Below are 22,112 nucleotides of genomic sequence, written 5' to 3'. Positions count from 1 at the left end.
CCAATGTTTCAGTGTTTTTGTAACGGCGATAGGGCGTCAACATGCGTGCCGTCGACAGTCATCATTACCGCCGTTGCTATTCAATTAGGCCGACGCTCATCAGATCTCAAGACCTTAGCGCAGGCACACTCGTACACCACAGGGGAGGTCTTTCGGCCCAGGCAGGTACACAGCAGGAGGACGCACCTGTGCACTGAAGCTTAATGAGGGAGCAGTCACCTGCTTGTTCCCTTTGCCACCTCACAATTACTGCTGAAACTCCCTCTACTTACACCTTGGACCTCAAGGGGCTACACAACACTGCACTGATCAGCAAAAACACACACACACACATGCACATACCCACTTTAAAACATTGTTAATCAGTCCCTTACATCAGAGAGACTCCAATAATGCACATCAGCTTTTTTGGGTGAATAGTTATGGACAGGGCATGTTCTAAAATCAATACGTCTGCTTGGAAAAGTACAGTGCTAGGTTGAGGAGATGTAATTTTTAATGATGTCTTGATTTAGTGTATAAAATCACCATTACTAACAACTAAAAGGTTTGGTTACATATTGAAGACTTTGGTCACCATGTGTGTGACGATATGAAACAACAATTTTAAATTCATACACATTAACACAGGTGACATGGTTGCATTAAGTTCTATTTAAGCAATGAAATCTATTGAGAAGTCTATATAATGCTAATACATATGCAGGTCAACCAATGTGGCCTAGAGCTGTAAAAGTTAGGCAGATAGGGCCCGAGCCTGACAAGTACATTTTGATTGACGGCTTTTTAAAAGGCCGAACTCGATTATAGCACAACATTATTTAAATGTGCACATGCACACACTTCTTTTGCCTTTTTTCAAGAATGAGTCATTTATACGCATTTTAACATGATTTATTCATAACAAACGTAGGCTATAGGCCACTTGGAAGTTGGAACAAAGAATTAAAATAAGTCCTCTGTAATATCATTACAACTCAGCCCTCTAAATAGGCTTAGGTACACACATTTAGCCTTTAAACTAGCCAACACACAAATAAAAATAGGTATTTCCTAGCAAATTAAATTAAAATAAATTCTAAATTATGACTGGTATTTGGCAATAACTAAATTTAGATAAAGGCTCTGCGAGATTTGTTTCATCACTTCTTTTCACTGTCTGGCCTTAAGGCTACGGATAAGCTGAATAATAAAAGAATAATGCCAATATTAACCTATATACTTTGTCTACATTATGATTTTATGGTTTAATTATTCGTTAGTTTTAATTTGAATATCGCTTACTAGCCAGGATTAGGCTATGTGTTTTTGTGGAGAAACATTATTAAATCCACTGGAGATGGCTTTAACGCAGTCCTGCTCTCACTGATGGTGCGTCCAGCAGATCTGGACACTTTTACTGCTGCTGCTGCTAGCCGAGATGCATAGTTCTGATCTGGCTAATTTTGCAAGTTTTGGTTAAAATTGTTTGTTCATGTTCCACCAGCCAAGAACATCACATAACTATTAATTTACTGCACCAACCCGAGCCAGGCCCGACACCATCTAAAATGATAGAAATTAAGCCTGAACCTACCGTAACCCGGCAAAGATCTTCAGCTCTATTGTGACCTAATTATACCTCCTCTTCAGCTAATCATTTGGACAACACTGCAATGAAAGTGTAGTGTACATCCATAGTTTTGAATGACTTTTCCATTGGTCTGCTGAACTATAGGCTCAATTTGTTGTTCATTGCTTTGCTGTTGAAATGGAGCCTTTTACCCGTAGTTAATTTGTTCAGAACCTGCTCTATTCATACTTGACCTCTTCTCCCTCTGTCTCTGCACCTTTTTAGATCCGATGGGAGAAGAATATCACATTAGGAGAGCCTCCTGGATTCCTGCACTCATGGTGGTGGTATGTATCGATCTTGTAACTCAAAACCCATAACATTCTCTGTCGGTATGTCCATGCTGGCCGTTAGCAGCAATAGATGAGCCTAAATGAATGATGGTCCATTATTCTTGGAAGTAGGTATCTCCTTTTTACAGTTATGCTACACAGCGTTAGGCCAAGCAAAATGAGCAGCAGAGGTAATGTGTGATTGGATTGCTGTGGATAGATTTAAAAGATGACTGTTGGCTGATTTCAAAACAGCTTTGTGTATTTGCCTTTGATGGCATCCTCACTGTGAACCTTAACTATGGTAGATAGCATAATTAATGTGAATAAATTAGTCCAATTAAAGTGATGGCTCTGAGGGGTGTATAACCAGTCCATTCAGTAAGGTCTATTAGGCCCCGTTTACACTATCAGGTCTTGATGCCCAATTCTGATTTGTTGCCTATATCTGGATTTTTTTGTCTGTCCATTTACACGTTCTTTTAATTGTGACCCATATCTGATTCATGTGTTTACACTTGCCATACAATTTACGCTGTCGCGTATTCGCAAAGGCGGGTTCTAGCATCTGCGCCACACTAGCCACGATGGAAGAAATTGTCTTGCTTTTAGCTCTGCGATATTTGCGAAGATTGCCCAACTTTAAAATGATTTTGAGGCAGAGTTGGAGAAGGAGGGAAAGGACCAACATTGCAGCTTGCGCCTATGGTTTATATATGGTGTCCTTCACCATTCAGAGGAATTTGTGGGTACGAAAGAGATCTCAGTTCTGGTGGAAGCAAATTGTATCGACTGATCATTTTCCTCCTCCGTGTTTCCTCTGTTGTTGTTGTTTACCGCGTCGGCTTCTCCACACATGCTCTTCCTTCTCTGTCATTAAACCACGGAGATGTACCACAATGTCGCAAGTTTAATGACGTACAAAACGCAATGCCTCAATAAATTCGATCTGCCTGTTTACATGATAGTCGCATTGTCACATATCTGATTTATTTTCACATATGACGGAGGCATAAAAACCGATCTCTGAATATCCGAATGCATGTGTTTTTTCATGTTTACACAGTTATAGAACAGATTCGATCTTTGTCTCATATGAGCAAGAAATTCAAAATTGGGTCACATTTAACTGCCATTGTAAACGGGGTCTTATTCACAGACTTGTTAAAGAAACACGGTTTCTTAGTTTGTTTAACCAGTCTTGGTCAACCAGTTGGTTGTTAGTGAAAAATGTGACTCTGCTAATGGACTAAGAAGAAGATGCTATGAAAAAGCCTGCAATTAGCTGGTTATTTCAGCATGAAACCTTTAATTCCTGCCAGGTTTTTGTCCTCAATGTCTCCGTGTTGCAGTTACATTTATGTGCTCTCCTAAAGTGTTAGTGACCAGCAAAGGTTATGTGTGATTTGCTCTGAAATGATTTAAATATGACTATTAGTTGATTATCTGTTCGTTTGCCCAACCATGTTGTTTTTTGAGATTGTAATTGCATACATTTGTAAATGTGGGTAGTACATGTTTAGTGGAGCGTAGATTAAAGGCAAGTGAAGAGTTTAGATGCAAAACCCTCTAAATCCATCAGACCTCTTTTTTTTTGTAAATATAAATAGCTTACATTAGCAAATAAAACACAAGGTTGGCCTGCTGGGCAAAAAGGGGATGTCTCAGACACTTTTAGAAGCTGTCGTTCATTCATTCTCATCATACTCAAGGTCTCTTTTTCGTCTCTTGTTTATTCTCATAGCGTCCATGTGGGATAAAAGTATGGCATCTTAACTTCGTCTTTCGTAAATCGGACTCATTTAAAGTAGCGCCACTACGCAATAAAAACATTATGAATGCATGCTTGGTGTTAGACTTTCAGCAGTGAAAATTTAACCACACTGACATGAACTAAAGTGAACTTCAACTATGAAAACTGAACTGATGTAGTTTCAATTTATTAAAACTTTTATGTTAAGCTGCTTTGACACAATCTACATTATAAAAGTGCTATAGAAATAAACATGAATTGAATTGAATGTTACACTTCTGACTGTATAGTGGGTCTTTTCTTATAATACATATGAGTTTTGAGGTGAGAGACGTTTTCATTTGCCATTCACTGACAGTCGGACAACCTAATCCAATTCATCAAACACCATCTTTTAAAATCTTAATCGTAAGTGGAGTAAATCCATCTCCTCATAAATAAGCCAGTGTATCAGCAAGCCGTTTCATTGAAAACATATGATTCGATTCGTGCCTTCTGATTGGTTCTCAGGACATAGTGGCTTTTGCTATCAAAAGCAAGTGGCGTTTAGAGGCTTTTGCTAACAAACTGTTATTTCTGAATGTGCTGACGCTGCGATTTAGATGATTTCAAGCTAAAATATTTGTTGAACATGTACTACGTGCCTAAAGCATTCACTCAATGTCATTAGCTCATTTTTTGCATAAGTGGCGTTTAGCGGCTTTTGCATCTGAACTCTTCCAAGTGCAATCTGTTGCATAGTACATGGATCCACATGATGTGGATGCTGCTGAACGATTCATCAGCAAAGTTTGGATTTACTTTGAATTACAACCAAATCGGTGTCTCATCTTACACATATGATAAATGATACATAGATATGACAAATCGTCACTTTCAAGGTACGGTTCACTAACAAGGTTTTGACTGCATCAAATTCTTACCTGCTGACATATTTAAGACAGCGATAGTTTTTGCTACATTAATTCTTCCATGGCGGGGCGCCACACCAAAATTCATCCCGCAACGGCATTACGACATTACAGTGTTTTTTTGATAGTGGGTCATAATCGCACCAAAACGTATTTAGGTGAATTATAACAGTGCAAACTTTTTCTGTAGTTGTAGTTGTGTTGTGCAGTTTTTGTTTAACCCTTTAAGGTGACATGCTGACTGACTGACTGACTGACTGACAGGTGCATGATGCGAGAGGCCAGCAAACACAACGTAGCTTTCAGTTATGATGAACTGAATTTATAGATTATAGAAGTTATAGATTAAGGTCTATGGCTCTGCATACAATGACTTTATCTTAGTTTAGTTTATAGCCATTTCACTTAACTACAGGATGCATTAAAGGAGCAGTAGGTGATCTGCCAAAATGCTAATCGGTTAGCATACTAGCTTTGGACGGCAGGGAAGGGACTGTACTTCAAAGCCATGACTCCTGAAATTGCAAACGTCCGCACTGCAACACGACAGCAGACAACTAACTAGTTCCTGTTTATGTAAGTGGATGTAGTGGTTGGCCAGCGGCATGCAGGAATTATATCTGTTACTAAGCCACACTTACATGCTATTTCATAGCGTATATTCAAAGTAGCAAGGTGAACAATATCGGGAGCGCGTCACAGGCTCATGATTGTTGTGTAAACGTAGCCTAAAGTAGAACCTTACTTGGAACAACAGATTGTTGCTAGCGAAGAACATAGCTTTGGTTTTAACTAATGGAGTAGTAAGAAGACGCTATAAACCAGTTTGGACTAGCTTGCAAATTCATGCCAAACTAAGCTGGGCATTTCAGCAGAGAGTCCTTGTTTGCTAGAGTTTTTTTTTTATCCTCTGGTGATTTTTTTAGAAAGACATACTGTATTGTAAATCTTTTATCTTTTAACTGTCAAGCCAACGATACCCAACAGAAGAATCAATTCACTAGACTGTTTCAATCTGTCAATAACCAAATAAAATACGGCATCTATCATTACTTGAGAACCCCAAGTTTGTCTGGACTTCACCACTTCAAAATGAAGATCAGTGTGTGCCGATCACAGTCTTGTGTTCATGTATCACACTCAACTTATTCTCCATCTTGGATTACTGGCTCCCCTCTGTGAGATTATTGGGAGTCTAATAGGTTCTGGAGGGTCCCTGTATAGTGTTGACACTATTGGAGGGCCGTCTGTCTGGAGCAATAGCACGTAGAAGCGGGGGGACGTGTCAGGGTTTTTCAGGACTCGGAGGGGCCACAGAGTACCGCCCTCTTCACCGACCCCCTCCCCCAAACAAAAGGGCCAGATGGTAAGGGAAAGCCAACCCCTCCCCCCGGTGCGTACCCCCACCAACCTTTGTCTGGAGGCCTATCCTTTGTTTGCGGAAGAACCCTCAAACGGATTAACTCCTTGCATTCCAGTCTTCTTTGTGTTAAACAGCCAAATCTCCTTCTCCAATGCACCCCCCCTCACCTCCTGCATTTTCTTTCCTTCTGTCTAAGGCAGTTTCCTGTTGTAAGGGGGTTTGAATGGTAGCACCAGGCTCTGGGGTGGGGCAGAGGGGGTGGAGGCAAAGTTTGGAGAGAGGGGCAGTCATCCACATCTGTTATAAGGCGAGTGAGGGGTTGGGGGTCGCGGGTTTTAGTCGGGGTGCAGGTGTGAATCCTAAAAAAGGACGACCGTTTGTGATTAATCTTGTGCATAGATTTGTTTAATCGATGTCTTGTGAGCAACGCAGGGCCACAGAAATGTTACATGGATATATTTCGGATGGCTTAAGGCTGGCATCCTTCTATAAGAAGGATTTCTGTGTAACTTGGGAACAAATATGTGACCATGGACCACAAAACCAGACTTATGTTGCACAAAAATACACTAAATCAGTCTTTTTTTGACATCCTTTATGCCAAATTCATTAGAATATTAAGTAAAGATCATGTTTCATGAAGAAAAAATGTTATCACATCCAAATACTGTCCTCTTCTAACAAGCCAAACATCAATGAAAAGCTTATTTATGCAGCTTTAAGATGATTTATAACTCTCAATTTTATAAATCAGACACTTCTGACAGGTGTTTGTGGTCCAAGGTCTAACATGCAGTAGAAAAAAGAAAAAGTGTTGTGATTTTTGTGTATGTGTTTACATTAGACCTGGATTTTGAACACAACATGTTTTGAAAAGATCGATCATACCGCGTACATTTTTTCCCCATTCTCTTTTCTGATATTCCACAGTCATCCTGAATGCAAAAAGAAAAGGCAGCTAATTTACATGTTATGCAGATAAACCCTTAGGTCAGGTCATGTTGTACAATAATGCGTTGATGCTGAGAGCAAAAGAAACATCTGTGGGTTAACAAATAGAGCCAAAGCTTTTCTTTTGTGTTGTCTGATTGCATTAATTTATGCATGAACTTTGGATAATTTTGTATAACAAGTGTTATCTGTGTTATACTTCTGATATGAAGATTAAGTTTAAAGATATAATTCACCCAAAATGTTTATTTACTTACTGTTTAACTTTCTTTATTTTGTTGAACACAAATGGAGATATTATGAAGAAATCTGGAAACCTGTAGCCATTAACTTCTATATATTCTTTCATGCTATAAAACTAATGGAAGTCAATAGTTAGTTAGACATATTCAGCTTTCAGAAATATCTTCTTTTGTGTTCAACAGTAGGCCTATAACCACTTGAGGGTGAGTAAATAGTGAGTAAACCTTCATTTTTGGCTGAAGTAGGCTTTTAAATTCAAGAAAAAGTCAAATTGTAAATGTCTCTGAAGAATTTGTTAGAGTATTTTGCTCTAAATGGTCAAATAGCCATTTAAGGATTTTTTATATGTTGATATGTCAAGTACGGTTGTCACGATACTGAAATTCGATACCAATTGGTGCTAAAATTTACGCGCTGTGGAGCATTTTGTTAAACAGCACTGATTTGCAATTGGGTTCACATGCTCAACAGAAATGACTGTGATCAGCGATGATTAAGAATGTGCTCCACAGCGCTTAAATGTTAGCGGGAAATGGACGTTTTAAATTTTAATACCAATTGGTATTGAATTCCAGTATCGGGACCACCCTAATGTCAACTCCCAAATCATACAGTCTTTTTTATTCTTAATATATTGTTTTACTCAAAAATACATCACATTGGTATATTGGAAGTGTTGAAGAAAATTTATTTTATTATATATTATTTTGTTATCTATTATCAAAAGAAAAAAAATGAACACATGATATGATGGGAATTGTTAATGTGAATTAAAGATTAGTTCACCAAAAAAAAAAAAAATCTAAATTTTATCATCATTTACTCACCTCAAGTTTCTTTCTTTTGTTGAAAAGAAATTTTTAAAAATGCTGAAAGTTTATTATACTTTCCATAGTATTTCAAAGTTTTACCATGGTAATCAGTTGTTACAGGTTTAAGCTTTCTTCAAAATATCTTGTTTTGTGTTCAGTAAAAGAAAGAAATTTGTAAAAGTTTGTAACCACTTAAAAGAGTGTAATTAGTAAGTAAATCTTTTTTTGGGGGGGTGAACTATCGCTTTAAGTGTGCAAATTTAAGTTCAAATACATTTCTCCTGAACTTTTCCTGTCACCTGTTGATGTCTTATGGTAAAATGCTACTTTTTATTTTTGTTTTAAATTAGTTTTTTCATGAATTACAAGTCATAGTTTAAAATTAGCTTTAGCATATTAGCCTTTATTGATGCTATTACACTTTAGCATCTTAGCATTTAGCATATATTTAATAATTTATTTATTTTCTTTTTGGCTTAAACCCTTTATTAATCTGGAGTCGCCACAGCGGAATGAACCTCCAACTTATCCAGCATATGCTTTATGTCTTCCAGCTGCAACCCATCTATGGGAAAGATTTATACATCTATCATTCACACTCATACACTACAGGCAATTTAGCCGACTCAATTCACATGTACCGCATGTCTTTGGACTTGTGGGCGAAACCAGAGCACCCAGAGAAAACCCACGTGAATACAGGGAGAATATGCACATAGAAAAGCCAACTGACCCAGCCGAGGCTCAAACCAGCGACCTTCTTGCTGTGAGGCGACAGCACTACCCACTGCGTCACCCATTTAGCATATATATATATATATATATATATATATATATATATATATATATATATATATATATATATATATATATATATATATATAATTATTATTATTATTATTATTGATTCGATACGGAAATGTTCGAGTCTGTACCGCCGTGCACTAAAGAAACAGTGAATTTTGACATATATAGTACAGTCCCTCCCCTGCCGTCCATATATATACATATATATATGTCGAAAATTTTTTCTTTAGTGCACCACGGTACAGACTCGAACATTTCCGTATCGGTTCAGTAATGATCATACTGGTTATTATGTATTGACGTCATTAATTACATATGCTTTATAAGGCGGTAGCTTACTTTAGCAAGGGAGGAGACGGCAATTAAAACGTTCCAACTATTTAAAAAACAGATAACTGTGCAAAATTCACTGCGTGTGAACTTTTCCTGTCACCTAGTTGTGTTGTTTAGTAAAATGCTAGTATTTATTTTGGTCTTAAATCAGTTTTTTGTTAAATAACTAGTCATAGTTTTAAGATTTGCTTTAGCATATTAGCATTTATTCCCCCATGACAAGATTTGTAATAATTTCTCACTTGCAACAGCACATTTCCTGCGTTCATGCAAAGTGCACAAGAATTAAACTAGTTCTCCTGCTGCAATCAGGGTAATCGAACGCACTTTCTTTTTTCCAGAAAATGTGACTCACTCGCGCTCGCCATTCCTCCCCACCTTGATGTGTGCCTAGTTGCGGCTTTTCAGTAACAAAGTGTAACTGGCGTCTTATTTCATTTCCCCTGCACCCTGATTGGATTTGAGATGGTCCTGCTGTCTCCCTCCAGCAGCTTTCCGACAAAGCTGCAATCTCTTTAACGGCGGCTGATAGATATGATAATGCCGCCTGGCTTTATTGTGAACTGACTGAAGGGCGCAGAACAGGCATGACGTTCCCTGTCAAAGTGCCTTTCTTGCTTTTTTCTTCCCCCTTCTTTTCACCTGTTTTATTTGTTCCCTGGTTTATGGCGTCTATAGGATGTGAGGTGTTAATGTATGGGCCTCCTGCTGAGCGCTCATTTACTCACTTATCTATGGATCTTGCAAAGCATCATGTCGTCTTTTGATTCCACTTCCCTTTTTTTTGTCTTTTGTGTCTCAGCTTTTTTCTCAACATATAGGCAGAATAGATCATCTACACCATTGTTATAAATATATCACTCTTACTTTTAAAAGAAGATGTTGACCCAGAAAAACTTCAATTTTTTTTTTTTTGTGGAGCACAAAAGGTGCATTTTTGAGGAATATCCAGTGAAAAGGGACTAATACTTTCAAGGTTGAAAATAATTAAAAAAAAATAAAATAAATAAAAGGTCTACAGAATATGCTATATAAATTTTGCAATTGCCCAAGTGAATGAATTGTTTTTATGATTTTAAATAGTTTAATTGAACCCGTTCATCAAGGTCTCGTATTGTTTTCAAAGTCCCTTTAAGGCAAGTAATTTCACTTGGCGGCCATTTTTGAAACACCTCTTTGGCAGTATTCTCCGGCATTCTGTCTGAATGGGGTAACATTAAATGTTTCAAAACTGTTTGCCAAGCTTATGATTACATTACATATTTGGAATCACCAATAAACTTAAACAACAACTGTCTCATAAGTTTTGATTCTAAACAAAACCAAAACCAAAAAAATCTGCATATTTTCTGGTTGCCCAAGCTAATGTACATGCGCACTCAAAAGTAATGAGAACACGACACCAACCTCGTTTATGGAGTTTTAGACATTAACATCCTCTGGATGTTCGTTTGATCATGCTGGTCTACTGAATTAATTCACAACTTGGTCTTGGTAGTGAATCTCCTCTAGAAATGAAAGCGACTCTGTTTACAAGTTTGTGAGCGTTGAAATAATTGTGTGCTGTGCTGGTATGTGTGTTTGATAGGGCGGACTGTAGCTCACGTTTGTTTCATACAGTTTACAAAACCAAAAAACTTTTGTTATCAATTGCACTTGGTTCATTTAAAAGTACAAATTTCAAGCTTTATGTTGATATGTTTCTTATGTCTGTGAAGCAAGTATTTGCTGAGATTCCAGCACGTTTGTTGACCATTAAACTGTCGTACAAGAGACGACACCGGAAAAACATCAGTCTATAGCAATTAATGATTGGCTCCTGTACTAGTAAGCGGGGCTTCATTCGCCAAGTTGACCATAACACTTTTCCCTATTTAAAACCATACAAGTGACACATCTTGTGTACTCTATAATATTTGTTGTTTCTGAATGATGGATTCATGAATTGTTTCTGTTTGTAATTTCAACTTGACAGATCGGTTCTTTAACTACCTTAATGAATCGTACTATGCTGTTGTGCTTTTGTGTCATTTGTAAAAGTTTGCAAGTCTCGATGTATTGCAAAAAAGGGTGGAAAAAGGGTGACCAGGTCATAGTCCACATTTTTTATACGATACTGGAATTTGGTATCAATCGATACTGACAATTAAAAAAAAAAATTTCCGCGAACATTCTTGACTGTGGTTGACCATGAAGGTCATCAGTTCACCGAACTCACCACTGTTTACTGAATGTAACCACAGATACAGGGACACTGGAGCGTTTTAAAGCCATGATTCATCAGCGGATCGCTTGTATGTCAGCTTACAGCTGATCGACGTGACATTGAAACACTCCAGTGTCCCTCTATCTGTGTTTACACTCATTAATCTTCAGTGAGTATGGTGAACTGATGACCTTCATGGCCTATCACAGTCATTTCTGTTGAGCATGTGAACACAACGGCAAATCAGTGCTGTTTTAGAACGTGCACTCAAATGTTTGTGGAAAATGAACGTTTTTTTAAATTTCATTATCGATTGTTAGCGAACTTCAGTATCGTGACAACCCTAACATATATAACATATAAGTAATGTTGCATGGGCAAGTAAATGAATATTAAGATTTCATTTTTCCAAGTTCAAGAACTCATTCCAAGTTTATTCTGCAAATAAATGTAAACATTTTTTACCGCAGTTGTCTACATTTGTAGTCTGATGAGCTGAACATTGTTTAACCTTGCTCTCTCATTCCACCCATAAACACTGAGTGATTTATGAAAGCTGTCATAAGCTATCCTTTACGTTATGCTCACGAACACAAATCCGTCAAATGGTTTCCACTCCACGGCAAGATATATGAAATGGGTGGAAACTGATTAGCCCCATTGACCTGTCGCTGTGCCGTGAGCGGCCTATTTTGTCCTTTTTGCAATCTGTCACATCAAACGTAAGCTTTTTTCCCCACATTCAGAACAGAAGTCTAATTTTGTTAGATCAGCAGAAATGATGCACAGCGGTAAAAAAGTGCTGCCTCGGAAGATGGAACAACTTGCGTTCGTTTTCTTAAGCCCTGCTTCAGCAGCTTTTATGAAGCGTCCATTAAATCAATATCTAAAGAGTGAGAGCGGTTTAATGCCGACCTGTTTAACAGGTACTTATTTTCAATGAAGTAATTAAGGGACCATTTGGAGTGCAACCTGCTCCCCCTAGCAGCCCTTAAGGACTGTATTTCCTTAATTAACAAATATCAAGTCTAATTGATTAGCCACTTGCAGGTCACACCTCATAAAATGGGAAGCTATCCAGGGGTTATGATTCCAGTGACCCAACTTTGAAAGAAGATGTCAGGTTCTTACAGTCAGTGTCATACTGAAAAAAGATCAGCTTTCGGTTTAAACTCTGATGTCCCTTTAACTCAGAGCATTGCCTGTTCTTAAACCAGTTCAGTTAAAACATTTTTGGTTAGGCTAATTGGAACAACTAGGCCCAGAACAAACCATGCCATTCAGTTTTTGGATATCCTTGATGTTGTAAAATGTACCGCAGCCTGTTGGTGTTTTGTTCGGCAGCTGTTTGGTTCAGTAAAGTTCACCCATGTATTTGATACTTAGCTTTGTTTATTCTGCCTTATTTTACAGTGTATTCTGGGATCTGTACTGCGCAGCACCAGATCGACGGGAGACATGTGAACATTCCAGCGAGGCCAAGGCTTTCCACGACTATGTGAGTTTCTTTATTATCTGCTGTGGGGTTGGGTTGAACCTGAAGTTCTGCTATGGGTTACTCTGTTAACCCAAATGAGCATGTTTACCACCTGTTTATAGTTAGTCGTTATGTTTATCTCAAACTTGAGTAAGTGGAGGTTAGGGTATTTGCTATAAATATGTTTTAACACGGGTTATGACTTAAGTTTGTGTGTATTTGATCACACATCTCATAACATTTACATCTTTTCTTGTGTATCTATGGTAGTTTCATTGTCTGTGTACTAGAATACATCTTTGATCAGGTCTTTATGGCTCTTATAAAGTTCTTGTACAAGAATCTAGATGCTCAAAGTGGATGTACATCCCAAATTGTTAATGGATTGGAACACAAAATAAGATCTTTTGTTCTTTGGATGACAGTCATTGGGTTCCATTATGATTTGCAATTTCCTTCATTTGTGATGTGCAGAACTAGAAGGTGAGTTTTTTGGTAAACCATGCCTTTAAGCCTGTGGTGTTAATAAACTGGGTTGTCTTAGGTCCGGACCTTGACCCTTTTGACCCCTTGATCTGTGGAATACCCTCAAGTTAGTACTGGAGTACTGGAGTAGCGTGTATAGGCAACCCCAGAGCTCAACCTAAAAGGGTATTTGTTTGTTGCTGCAGCTTTCCGTCTGCAAATGACCATGTTAATGTGACCACAAACACTGACCCTTGCTTAGCACTTGGGATCGGTCTTGCAGTTTGAGTGTTAGCGCCTGTATCTACAATTTGCTGAGTACACTGGGACCTCTTTCCCACTCTGTGTGTTTTCTTTGGCAGAAATATTGCGTCAAATATAAATTGTGCAAATATCTTTTACCCGGCACATTAGCAGTGTTAAAACCTTGTGAATACACTCCAGAGGAGGATAATATGTCAAAGATTATATGAAAGTAACTATGATGTACTGCTAACTGCTAGCGCAGGAGTCTCACCTGGGCCAAATCTCAGGCCTTGAGTCACAAAGGGATTATTCATCTATTTTTGCTTCAGACTTTTAATTCTCTGGACTTGCCAGCAGAGAACAGTTGCAGGTCCGTGTCAGCTGCCTGCCGAAGTTTCAACCAATTGGAATCAGTGTGCGTGTGTACGGCCTCTATAAGATTAATTACATGGTTAATTAAACGCCATGCTTAATTAAGTCTGACGTGTGTTCAATTAATCTATACGCCTAATCATTTCTAACACCCAATGGACACCTGGGATTGTTGAAATGAGTGTTCTGACGACCCCCTCCTCTGCACGACTGACCACCCGTGCTCAAAGTTGACGCGGCTGTTGTGAAACAGGCTGTCTGCTCCGATTGACTGTTTGAAATGCTCGGTGGCCTTTTCTAAGTAAACTTCGACTCAGGCTTCAGGCTTTGCTACTGGACCTCTGGGACTTGGGGCGAATTTGAAAGGCTCAGATGTCCTGCCCCTGAGTTCTAGTCTGAGGATTAATGACCGGTTTCCCCTGACCTTTAACCCATGGCAAAGTTCAGGAGGTCAGAGCGTATCCGGCTTGTGTTGTGTACCGTTTCAAATGTTTCCCCAAATCTTTTCATCAGGCTATTAATCTCCATTTGCTCTCAGGTTGTTGCGTCCAGTAGAGCAATATTGGGTTCAGTGTTTTTATTAATTGGGCTAGAATAGAGTGAACAAGTAGAGTCCTTTCCACCTTTCCTTGAGGGTTACTCCGCACCATTGATCTTCCTGAGCATTTTTTTTTTCTGTAGGTATGAACTCTCTAACTAGTGGCTAGCCACTTCTAGGAAGACCTGGGGTTACTTTATTTATTTATTTTTTTTAGAGTTTTGTGGACACCGGGCTAATGTTGTGTGAAGAGTCTTATGGCGGAGGTTGTGACGAGTTATGGAGGTGATGGGGGGGCGGTGGAGATGGAGGATGAGGAGGAGGAGGCGGCGATGTCAGTCCCATGGGTTGCTCCAGACCTGTCTCTGTCTGATTAACTTCAGCTCTGGGATCCCCGTGGACCGGCCGCCCCATCAAGCCTGCTATCTCAGGCAAGGCTGATAACAGTGCCCATTCCCTAGCGTGTCAGTGGATCAGGGGCAGAAAAACAAGTGAGTTCCCATGAGTCAAATCCTCCTCACTGTCAGCGCAGCAGTTATATTGGCTTCTCCAAATCAGGGCTTCAGCAGTGACTAGGTTTTTGCAGTCAACAAATTAAACCGATTTTATTCGTAACTTTCTGGTGGTGGAATTTTAGAGCTGTGATTCCTTCCTTTTTTTTCTACCCTCAGGTTCAGTCTTTTTCTCTAGTGGCCAGTGATAGAGGTTGTGCGAGTAAGTCCACCAGTTGGGAGAAAAGATAATGGGATATAACATGCAAATCTTGAGATCTGTGGAATCTGGTTCATAACTAATCCGAGGATTGCTATAGGATTGTGACTTTGGCTGAGTTCCCAGAATCTGAGAGCCAGTTCCCCAAAACCAGGCAGTCTCTAGTGCCATCAAAAAACTCCTCAAAATCATATTTTTTTACTGCCCACCCCCTTTTGTAAACATCTGGAAGTACTTCAGTATTCCTGTTGACAAGCCATTGATTGATATTCTCAGTTACAGAGGATTTTATCAAATATGAGGGTCACTGTCTTTGAGGAACGGAAGGGAAAGTGGTGTGCAGGTTTTGTATTTGCTGGAATGATGTGTGTACCTGCACACTGCAAAAATGCTAAAACTTAGTCTCCCTTTAGAGTCCTTGCATAAATCCTGGTGTTTGGATACAGCAGCAGAATGGTTCGCATATTTGTCTTGTAGTTGTGCATGTGATGTTGCTTGCAAAATAAAGAGCTTTCATACTTTCAAAGATCTTTTCTATTATTTTTACAATCTGTTTGCCTTTGGAGTTGTGGCCTAGTAGTTAGTGACAGGTACAATAACGTATGTATAGAACTATGCAGAAGGACTTTTAATCTTTCAGTAACCTGGGGCAAACGCTTCTGGTGAGCTATATGTCATTACAAAATCGGCATCTGTTTTTAAAAATCATGGATCTTCACTGCCTGATTGATACATGATATAAAGTGGGTCTCAGGTTGTTTACCCTAGTATTTTTAATGGAATTTCTGTGCTAGCCTGTTGACCCTAACGGGACCATGTGTGAACGGCTTTTTATCTAGTTTAACCCTTGAACACTTAAATGAATGTCGTAGTCTATTTACCTGATTATATTTTAATTACATTACAACATCGGTGCTGTAAAAGGAACCGTAAAGTCACATTAACCTTTAGGGGTGTCAAAATGAACTGTTTCTTCAGTGCACCGCAATGCAGACATGGACAATTTGGTATAGATTCAGTAATAATTATAACTGGTTTTTATGTACTGACATCATTTATCTCAGATGCGCTATGTCCTCATAGCTTATTATGGCGATGGAGGCAAGCGCAAGTATGTACAACGCTCTAACTACTTAAAAACGCAGAAACTTTGCACAGTTTCACTGTGTGTGTGTTTGCTGGACAGTCTTTCACTGGCACTTACTGCAGAAGCCCCTATTTCACTGCGATTGAGAGAATGAAAGTAAACTCTATTTCTCTCTCTCTTACTGTGGTCCATTTGACCTGCTGAGATGACGTTTTCTCTATTCTCGGCTGTTACAGCAATGCTTTTGGATATAGACATGAGCGCATGTCTGCAGAGTTTTCTCCACCGTGTCTATCATAGATCAGCTGTGATCGCCGCTGCCGTTTATCAGTGTCACTCATCTGTGAACAGCGCCAGTGCGCAAGAGCCAATCACAGCCCTTTCTATTGAGCGTGTGACCAATCAAAGGGGTGTAAGAAAGAACTTGGTAGACAAGGCTCAGAAAGCGATTGGGATAATTAAATTTACTTATATTATTTGCTATAAATGCTTGTGTTGTTTAAAGGTACAGTTTATATATCTGACTGTTTGTATTGAGGGACAAAATTGTATTACAATTAGTATATAAATATATTTATACATTTTAAAACAAGATTTGCTGTGAAAATATAAAACTGTGTATGGAAAGCATCGTCAATGCACTTTGATGCACCAAGATATTGAATTGAACCGAATCTATGTGATAATAATTGTAATTTAACCGAACCGTGAGACTAGTGTAGGTTCACACTATTAACCATTCACCAGAAGTTTATCAGTATGGGAAGAGACACTAGCTGTGCATTTATCCTATCTAGACTGATAACCCTAATTTTTCAATCACAGTTCGCTATATAGTTTTGATGCCCAAATTGTAGAAACATTGACCATCATTGCTGCAACTGCCATTTGTCTTGCCAAATAGATGGACACAAAAAATTAAGACACATAATAGATCACAGAAGATGTGCCAATATATTATCTATACTAGCAAATATGTCATATAAAATAATCTCTCAAAGAAGTCTGCCAAATGAACACAAAATTGGCGTAATTATCAAATTCCTTCTTATTTAATGAGTTAAACCTTAGGTGACATGGTGGCTTAGTGGTTAGCACTGTCATCTCACAGCAAGAAGATCGCTGGTTCGAGTCCCAGCTGGGTCAGTTGGCATTTCTGTGTGGAGCTTGTATGTTCTCCTCGTGTTGGCGTGGGTTGCCTCCGGGTGCTCCAAAGTTCAAAGACATGCACTATAGATGAATTGGGTAAGCTAAATTGTCTGTAGTGTCCTGGTCCTCCAGGTTAGGAGTTGAACGTTGGGCTAACAATCCACCTTGTAAAAAATGAGATGTTACGAAACACCAGCTTTGTGGTACTAAATATCAACTTCGATATAAACGGCCCTGGGAGTAAGTAAGTATGTCTTAAACAAAACACAAAAGATTTTGAAGATTGCTTACGCTCTGTTTATCCTTTGAAATTATAGGTCCTAAACATTCCACTGAGTTTCATTGAATCGAGTGCTTAGACTTTTATTAAAATGTATGTCTTTGTGATCCAAAAAAGAAAGAGTCATGCAAATATGGAACAACATTTTGTGTAAGCTGTGCCTTCAAGTCTATTTAGTAGCTTAGTCAACCCACTGAGTAGTTCATTTTATTACATTGTTTTCGACATCCCTAATGTCACCAAGCTGTCTGCTACAAGTGTCAGGCTCTTAAAGATGGCTTTCCTATCCCATCATGCACTGACAGAAACATTGCCAGTACATAATAGAGGCCCTTTTGTTGACCCTCAGCACTCTTGAGTTGCTCTGTTACACCATTTAAATTGGAACATAACTAACGCCAATTTTAACCGTCACATATGCCTACACAGCAGACATGAGCGCTCCTCAATGACACTCATACAAGGCGGAAACTCGGAGAAGGCGACAGACAGACATGTTTTTCGTTGTCGCATCTATTGGCAGCAGTCTGCGTCATTGAAAAAGACGAGTGGAGGAACAGGTGGTTTAAAATATCCAAGCGCTTCAAAAGTGGAAAGTGAATAAGCATTGGTCATTGTCTTCGTCTTTCTTGTTTCATGAGCTTCCAGGTGGTCCTGATGACTAATGTGTGACTGTGATTTTGAATGTGAGCTACGTGCCGCTTTTCTCTTCTCAATCTGAGCTGTTCGAACTGCATCATCTGCCCTTGCTATCACCTGTCTTTTTTTCTCCTTTCGTATGTTCAATTTCTGCCCTTTTCTATTTGAAATCTCTCAAAAGATGTTTGTCTCTTTTTCTCGCAATAAAATTTACCAGCTTTTTGGAAGATGGCAAACGGGAATAAACATTTAAAGGAATGAACAATGACTCATACGCATTTTCACTCAAAGGATTTGGCGTTGTTCACCTTAATCTTCCTCCCTGTAGATTTCCCAGCTGAGAAAACACCAGGAGACAAGCATATGTTATGTTTTGGATGCAGTTCCTCAGCATGCTAATGTTCTCTAGCTTCTGGATAAGACTTGCTTGGTCAAATTTCACAAGGTTATTGAAGTTCATCAGTTAGATCAGCATGGCAGTATGTTTTTAACATCTCTATTTGTTGTCCTCGAAGAGGACTTTAATTTGTATGTTTGTGAGCTTCAGGCTGTTTGTTTTGTCTAGCTATAAGAAACATCAATAGATGTTTTGACTGGTTATTCGTTTACATTTCAGAGTGTCTGCTTGTAGAGAGGACAGGTGTGCCTGAGGGTGATTTATTTATTTTGAACTTCCACCACATCTTCATAGAAATGTACTCATGGTTGTATAACTTGATTGGAAGGGGTGTACATTATCCATTTTATGCCATGGTTAGTTGTCTTATTAACATTGCTTTGGTAGCATTTTGCATTCTATACTGTGTGATTAAGAAGTCGTTGTGATACAGTATATGCGCTTTCTTGTAAGTTGCTCTGGCGAGGCGCCGTTTGCCAAGAAAATAAATGGAATTTAAATGTCATCTGTCTGGAGGAGGTGTGACCTGAACTCAGTCTGAATTCCCACAATTGCAAGTCTCCCTCCCTTGCGCTGTTGTGATCTAAACTCCACCGTTACTTTGAAGATGGCTGGCCAACCCAGATTTAGGGCCAGAGATGTTCTCTTCCCACTGAAAATGGAATAAATTACAGGCATTAAATAAATAACACTGGTGACTCTTCACAGGGAATGGTGCAGGTTTTGTTGCTACATTACCACTGTTGCGCAATTTGCCTTTCAAGTTTATTTTTTTAGAAAATCTTATCAGTTGAGTGACCCATAAATAGTAGGTAATTGCTGATATAATTTATTGTCTTTGTTGCTGTTGTTTTTAATTAATTTGCTGTCTCTTTGATGTTTCATTTGCATGCAGTTGTCGCATTAACAGTTGCTACCATAATTCTGGCTACTAAATGCTACCATAATTACCATTAGAGGTTGCACCGACAAGTCGACTATTCAACAAGTCGACTTTAATGCTCTGCCGTGATGCTTTTTTATTGACACTTACTAGTCGTGCTGCACTAGTCACATTGGTTGACCTGAACACACAAAGGTTGTACACTGAATGAAACTTTCCTCAGATCATTTAAAGATTAAAAATGTTATTTTTCTTATGTCAGATTCAAAGATTCATGTGAACTTTAAGTGAACTTTAAATCGTCAACCAGATGCCAGTTTGGTCGCTCCATGCAGTGTTGATCTCTGCGATGTGTTTGACGCGGACATATTTTGTGAATGAACCCTAAAGTGCACAGCCACTGAAGTGTGACAAACTTTATAGTGTGTGTAAATATCAAATGTGCAGTGTGGAGACGTCTGATAACCAATATTTTTATAAATTTGAGCCGCTTTCTCTGACAGTGTAATTAGGCTTAACTTTATAGCCTTCGTCTTTCGTGCGTTATGTTGTTATAAATAACTTCATCTTCCAATTTGTGTACTGACGTATCCAATACTTCTGCACTAAAATATCTGTCATTCTTCTGTACATTCTTACTAAAACGTACAGTGATCAATGTGTTGACTGCATTTATTAAACACTAAAATTGGCCTGGGTGCTAATGTTTCATTAATAACTGAATTAAATGTTGGCGGTGCATTTGTTTTGCACTGAAATCAAGTTTTTTCAACGTGTTATGAGCTATCAAACAGCATGTGAATATATTTTTCCTGCAAATAAACCGCGAATTGTGGCTGGTTGTGAAACATTTGCATCTTGTGTTTTATTGATGACGCCACCAGCGACTAGTTTACTTCCAAAAATTTAAAGTCGTTTAACCTGTACTGCCCATAGTATTACATTTATTGAGAACCAGTCAATTGTATGTTTGACTAATTCTTACCTCATGCTGCTCAATTTTTTTGACTGGGAATTCATCCACAGCCCACATGCCATCTTCCAACTTGATTAGAAGTTAATGACTTGCATCTTGTCACTTGAAGATTTTAAAAAGGTGGTTTTAGTATCTGATTGATTTCAAACCTTTAATTTTTGAGTCACGAAAAATTTTTTACCCAGTGACCTTGAATGATGGTAATTACAGTGAACTAGACGTTCACAAACAGTAAAATGAAGTAGTTCTCCATTGACAGACTCACACCTTCTCTCCTGATCTGTTCTTCAGAAGCAGGAGGTGTTTGCTTGCTTTTTGTGCGACGCTTCAGATTCCTGTTTGCACTGCTGTGGGTTTTGTCCGAATAAACCATCTGCTTCTTCTGCAAGTGTCAATACAGAGACCGCGGTGGTGTGTTTTTCTCATAACCTTACAAGGGGGTGTGAATCAAGGGATACCACAGTTATTCCAAGTCTCTCCGTTTCATTTCGTCCCTCTTTGTAGCGCTAGCGATGGGCAGCGCTGGTGGCTGTGAGGTTAAGTTAGCAGGTCCCACAGCTGGCATTTACCACGTCTGGCACCGCTGGCATTGCGAGCCACTCTGATCTCAAGTGCAGGCTTGGCGCAAAGAAGTAAAACCATCCATTTGTAATGCAGTGGTGTTCTCGGGATCAAGTTTCAACAGGCTTCCACGGATTGGGAGGAAAAAGCCACAAAACTAGCATGAATCCCTCAAAACAAGCTCAGATTTAGGTTCCTGTAGATTGGATTTACTCACGCAGACAGCATTTATAACTGGAGATTACGCTATTTGAATTGGGTGGAGTGTTTATTTTTTCCACTTTTCACCTCCAAACACACATACTATGACAGATGCCACTGTTTTTGTCTTGTGTTGCTGTAACTGCTGTCGTGGGTCTGTTCCCAGACAGTGAGCGTAATGTAGAGTAATTATTATTTTTATACCATGTGCTTCCGGAAGCTTTCACTAGAAGTCAAAATGGCTCCCCACTGACCAACTGATTACCTCTGAGGCTGTGCCCGCACCTGCCTTCAGTCGTACCTTGGCAGAGATATACCCGCTGCCCCAGTGACAGAATGACAGGGCTTAACGGGGATGGTTCTTTACATGTCTTAATTGCCACATTCAATGCTTTCACTGTCTCAACATTTCATAAGATCTTTTCTTTTCCGCTCGCTCGCTCGCTCGCTTGCCTTCACAAAAAAAAAAAAGTACAATGGTATTGCCGTTATATTTTCTGAAGGACTTTGGAGACTGTCTGTATCCAGGTGTCACTGTATCACCATGTGGTACTATAAATGTACAATGGTACCTTTTTTTTTGCTTTGTTGTTTCACTTGTTTCACTTCTTGAGAGGTTTTCACCTTCCCTTTCTGGACATGTAATACTTTTCCCTTTTTTCTTTTTCTTTTCAATTTTATTTTCACTTTCATTTCTTTTATTTCAATTTTCCTACTTTTCCTACTTACCTACTTGGGAAACCTAATTTTTCTTTTTTTAAACCTTCCATTTTTTAAAATGTTTACTTTTTCTTCACATTAAATAATATGGTACATATACAGGTATATCATAATACGTTGCTATTGGGTAACACATTGCAATACGGG

At 38.9% G+C, this 22,112-nt stretch overlaps 1 protein-coding gene and 1 long non-coding RNA gene across 2 annotated transcripts in view; one reads left to right on the top strand and one right to left on the bottom strand.

The window, feature by feature from the left end:
- Positions 1 to 22,112, bottom strand: part of LOC141380320 (uncharacterized) — a 371,569-nt gene that overhangs the window by 167,333 nt on the left and 182,124 nt on the right. The window lies entirely within an intron of this gene.
- The window catches only part of ssbp4 (single stranded DNA binding protein 4), a 91,838-nt gene that overhangs the window by 21,756 nt on the left and 47,970 nt on the right, over positions 1 to 22,112 (top strand). Inside the window, exons 3-4 of the mRNA NM_001202512.3 lie at positions 1,838 to 1,899; positions 12,677 to 12,761. Of these exons, the coding sequence (NP_001189441.1) occupies positions 1,838 to 1,899; positions 12,677 to 12,761 (147 nt within the window). The remainder of the gene's footprint in view (positions 1 to 1,837; positions 1,900 to 12,676; positions 12,762 to 22,112) is intronic.

Source organism: Danio rerio, chromosome 22, assembly GCF_052040795.2.
Source record: "Danio rerio strain M-AB ecotype USA chromosome 22, GRCz13ab, whole genome shotgun sequence".
Lineage (NCBI taxonomy): Eukaryota > Metazoa > Chordata > Actinopteri > Cypriniformes > Danionidae > Danio > Danio rerio.
Note: the sequence above shows the minus strand (reverse complement) of the source record. Positions and strands in the feature narration are given on the sequence as shown.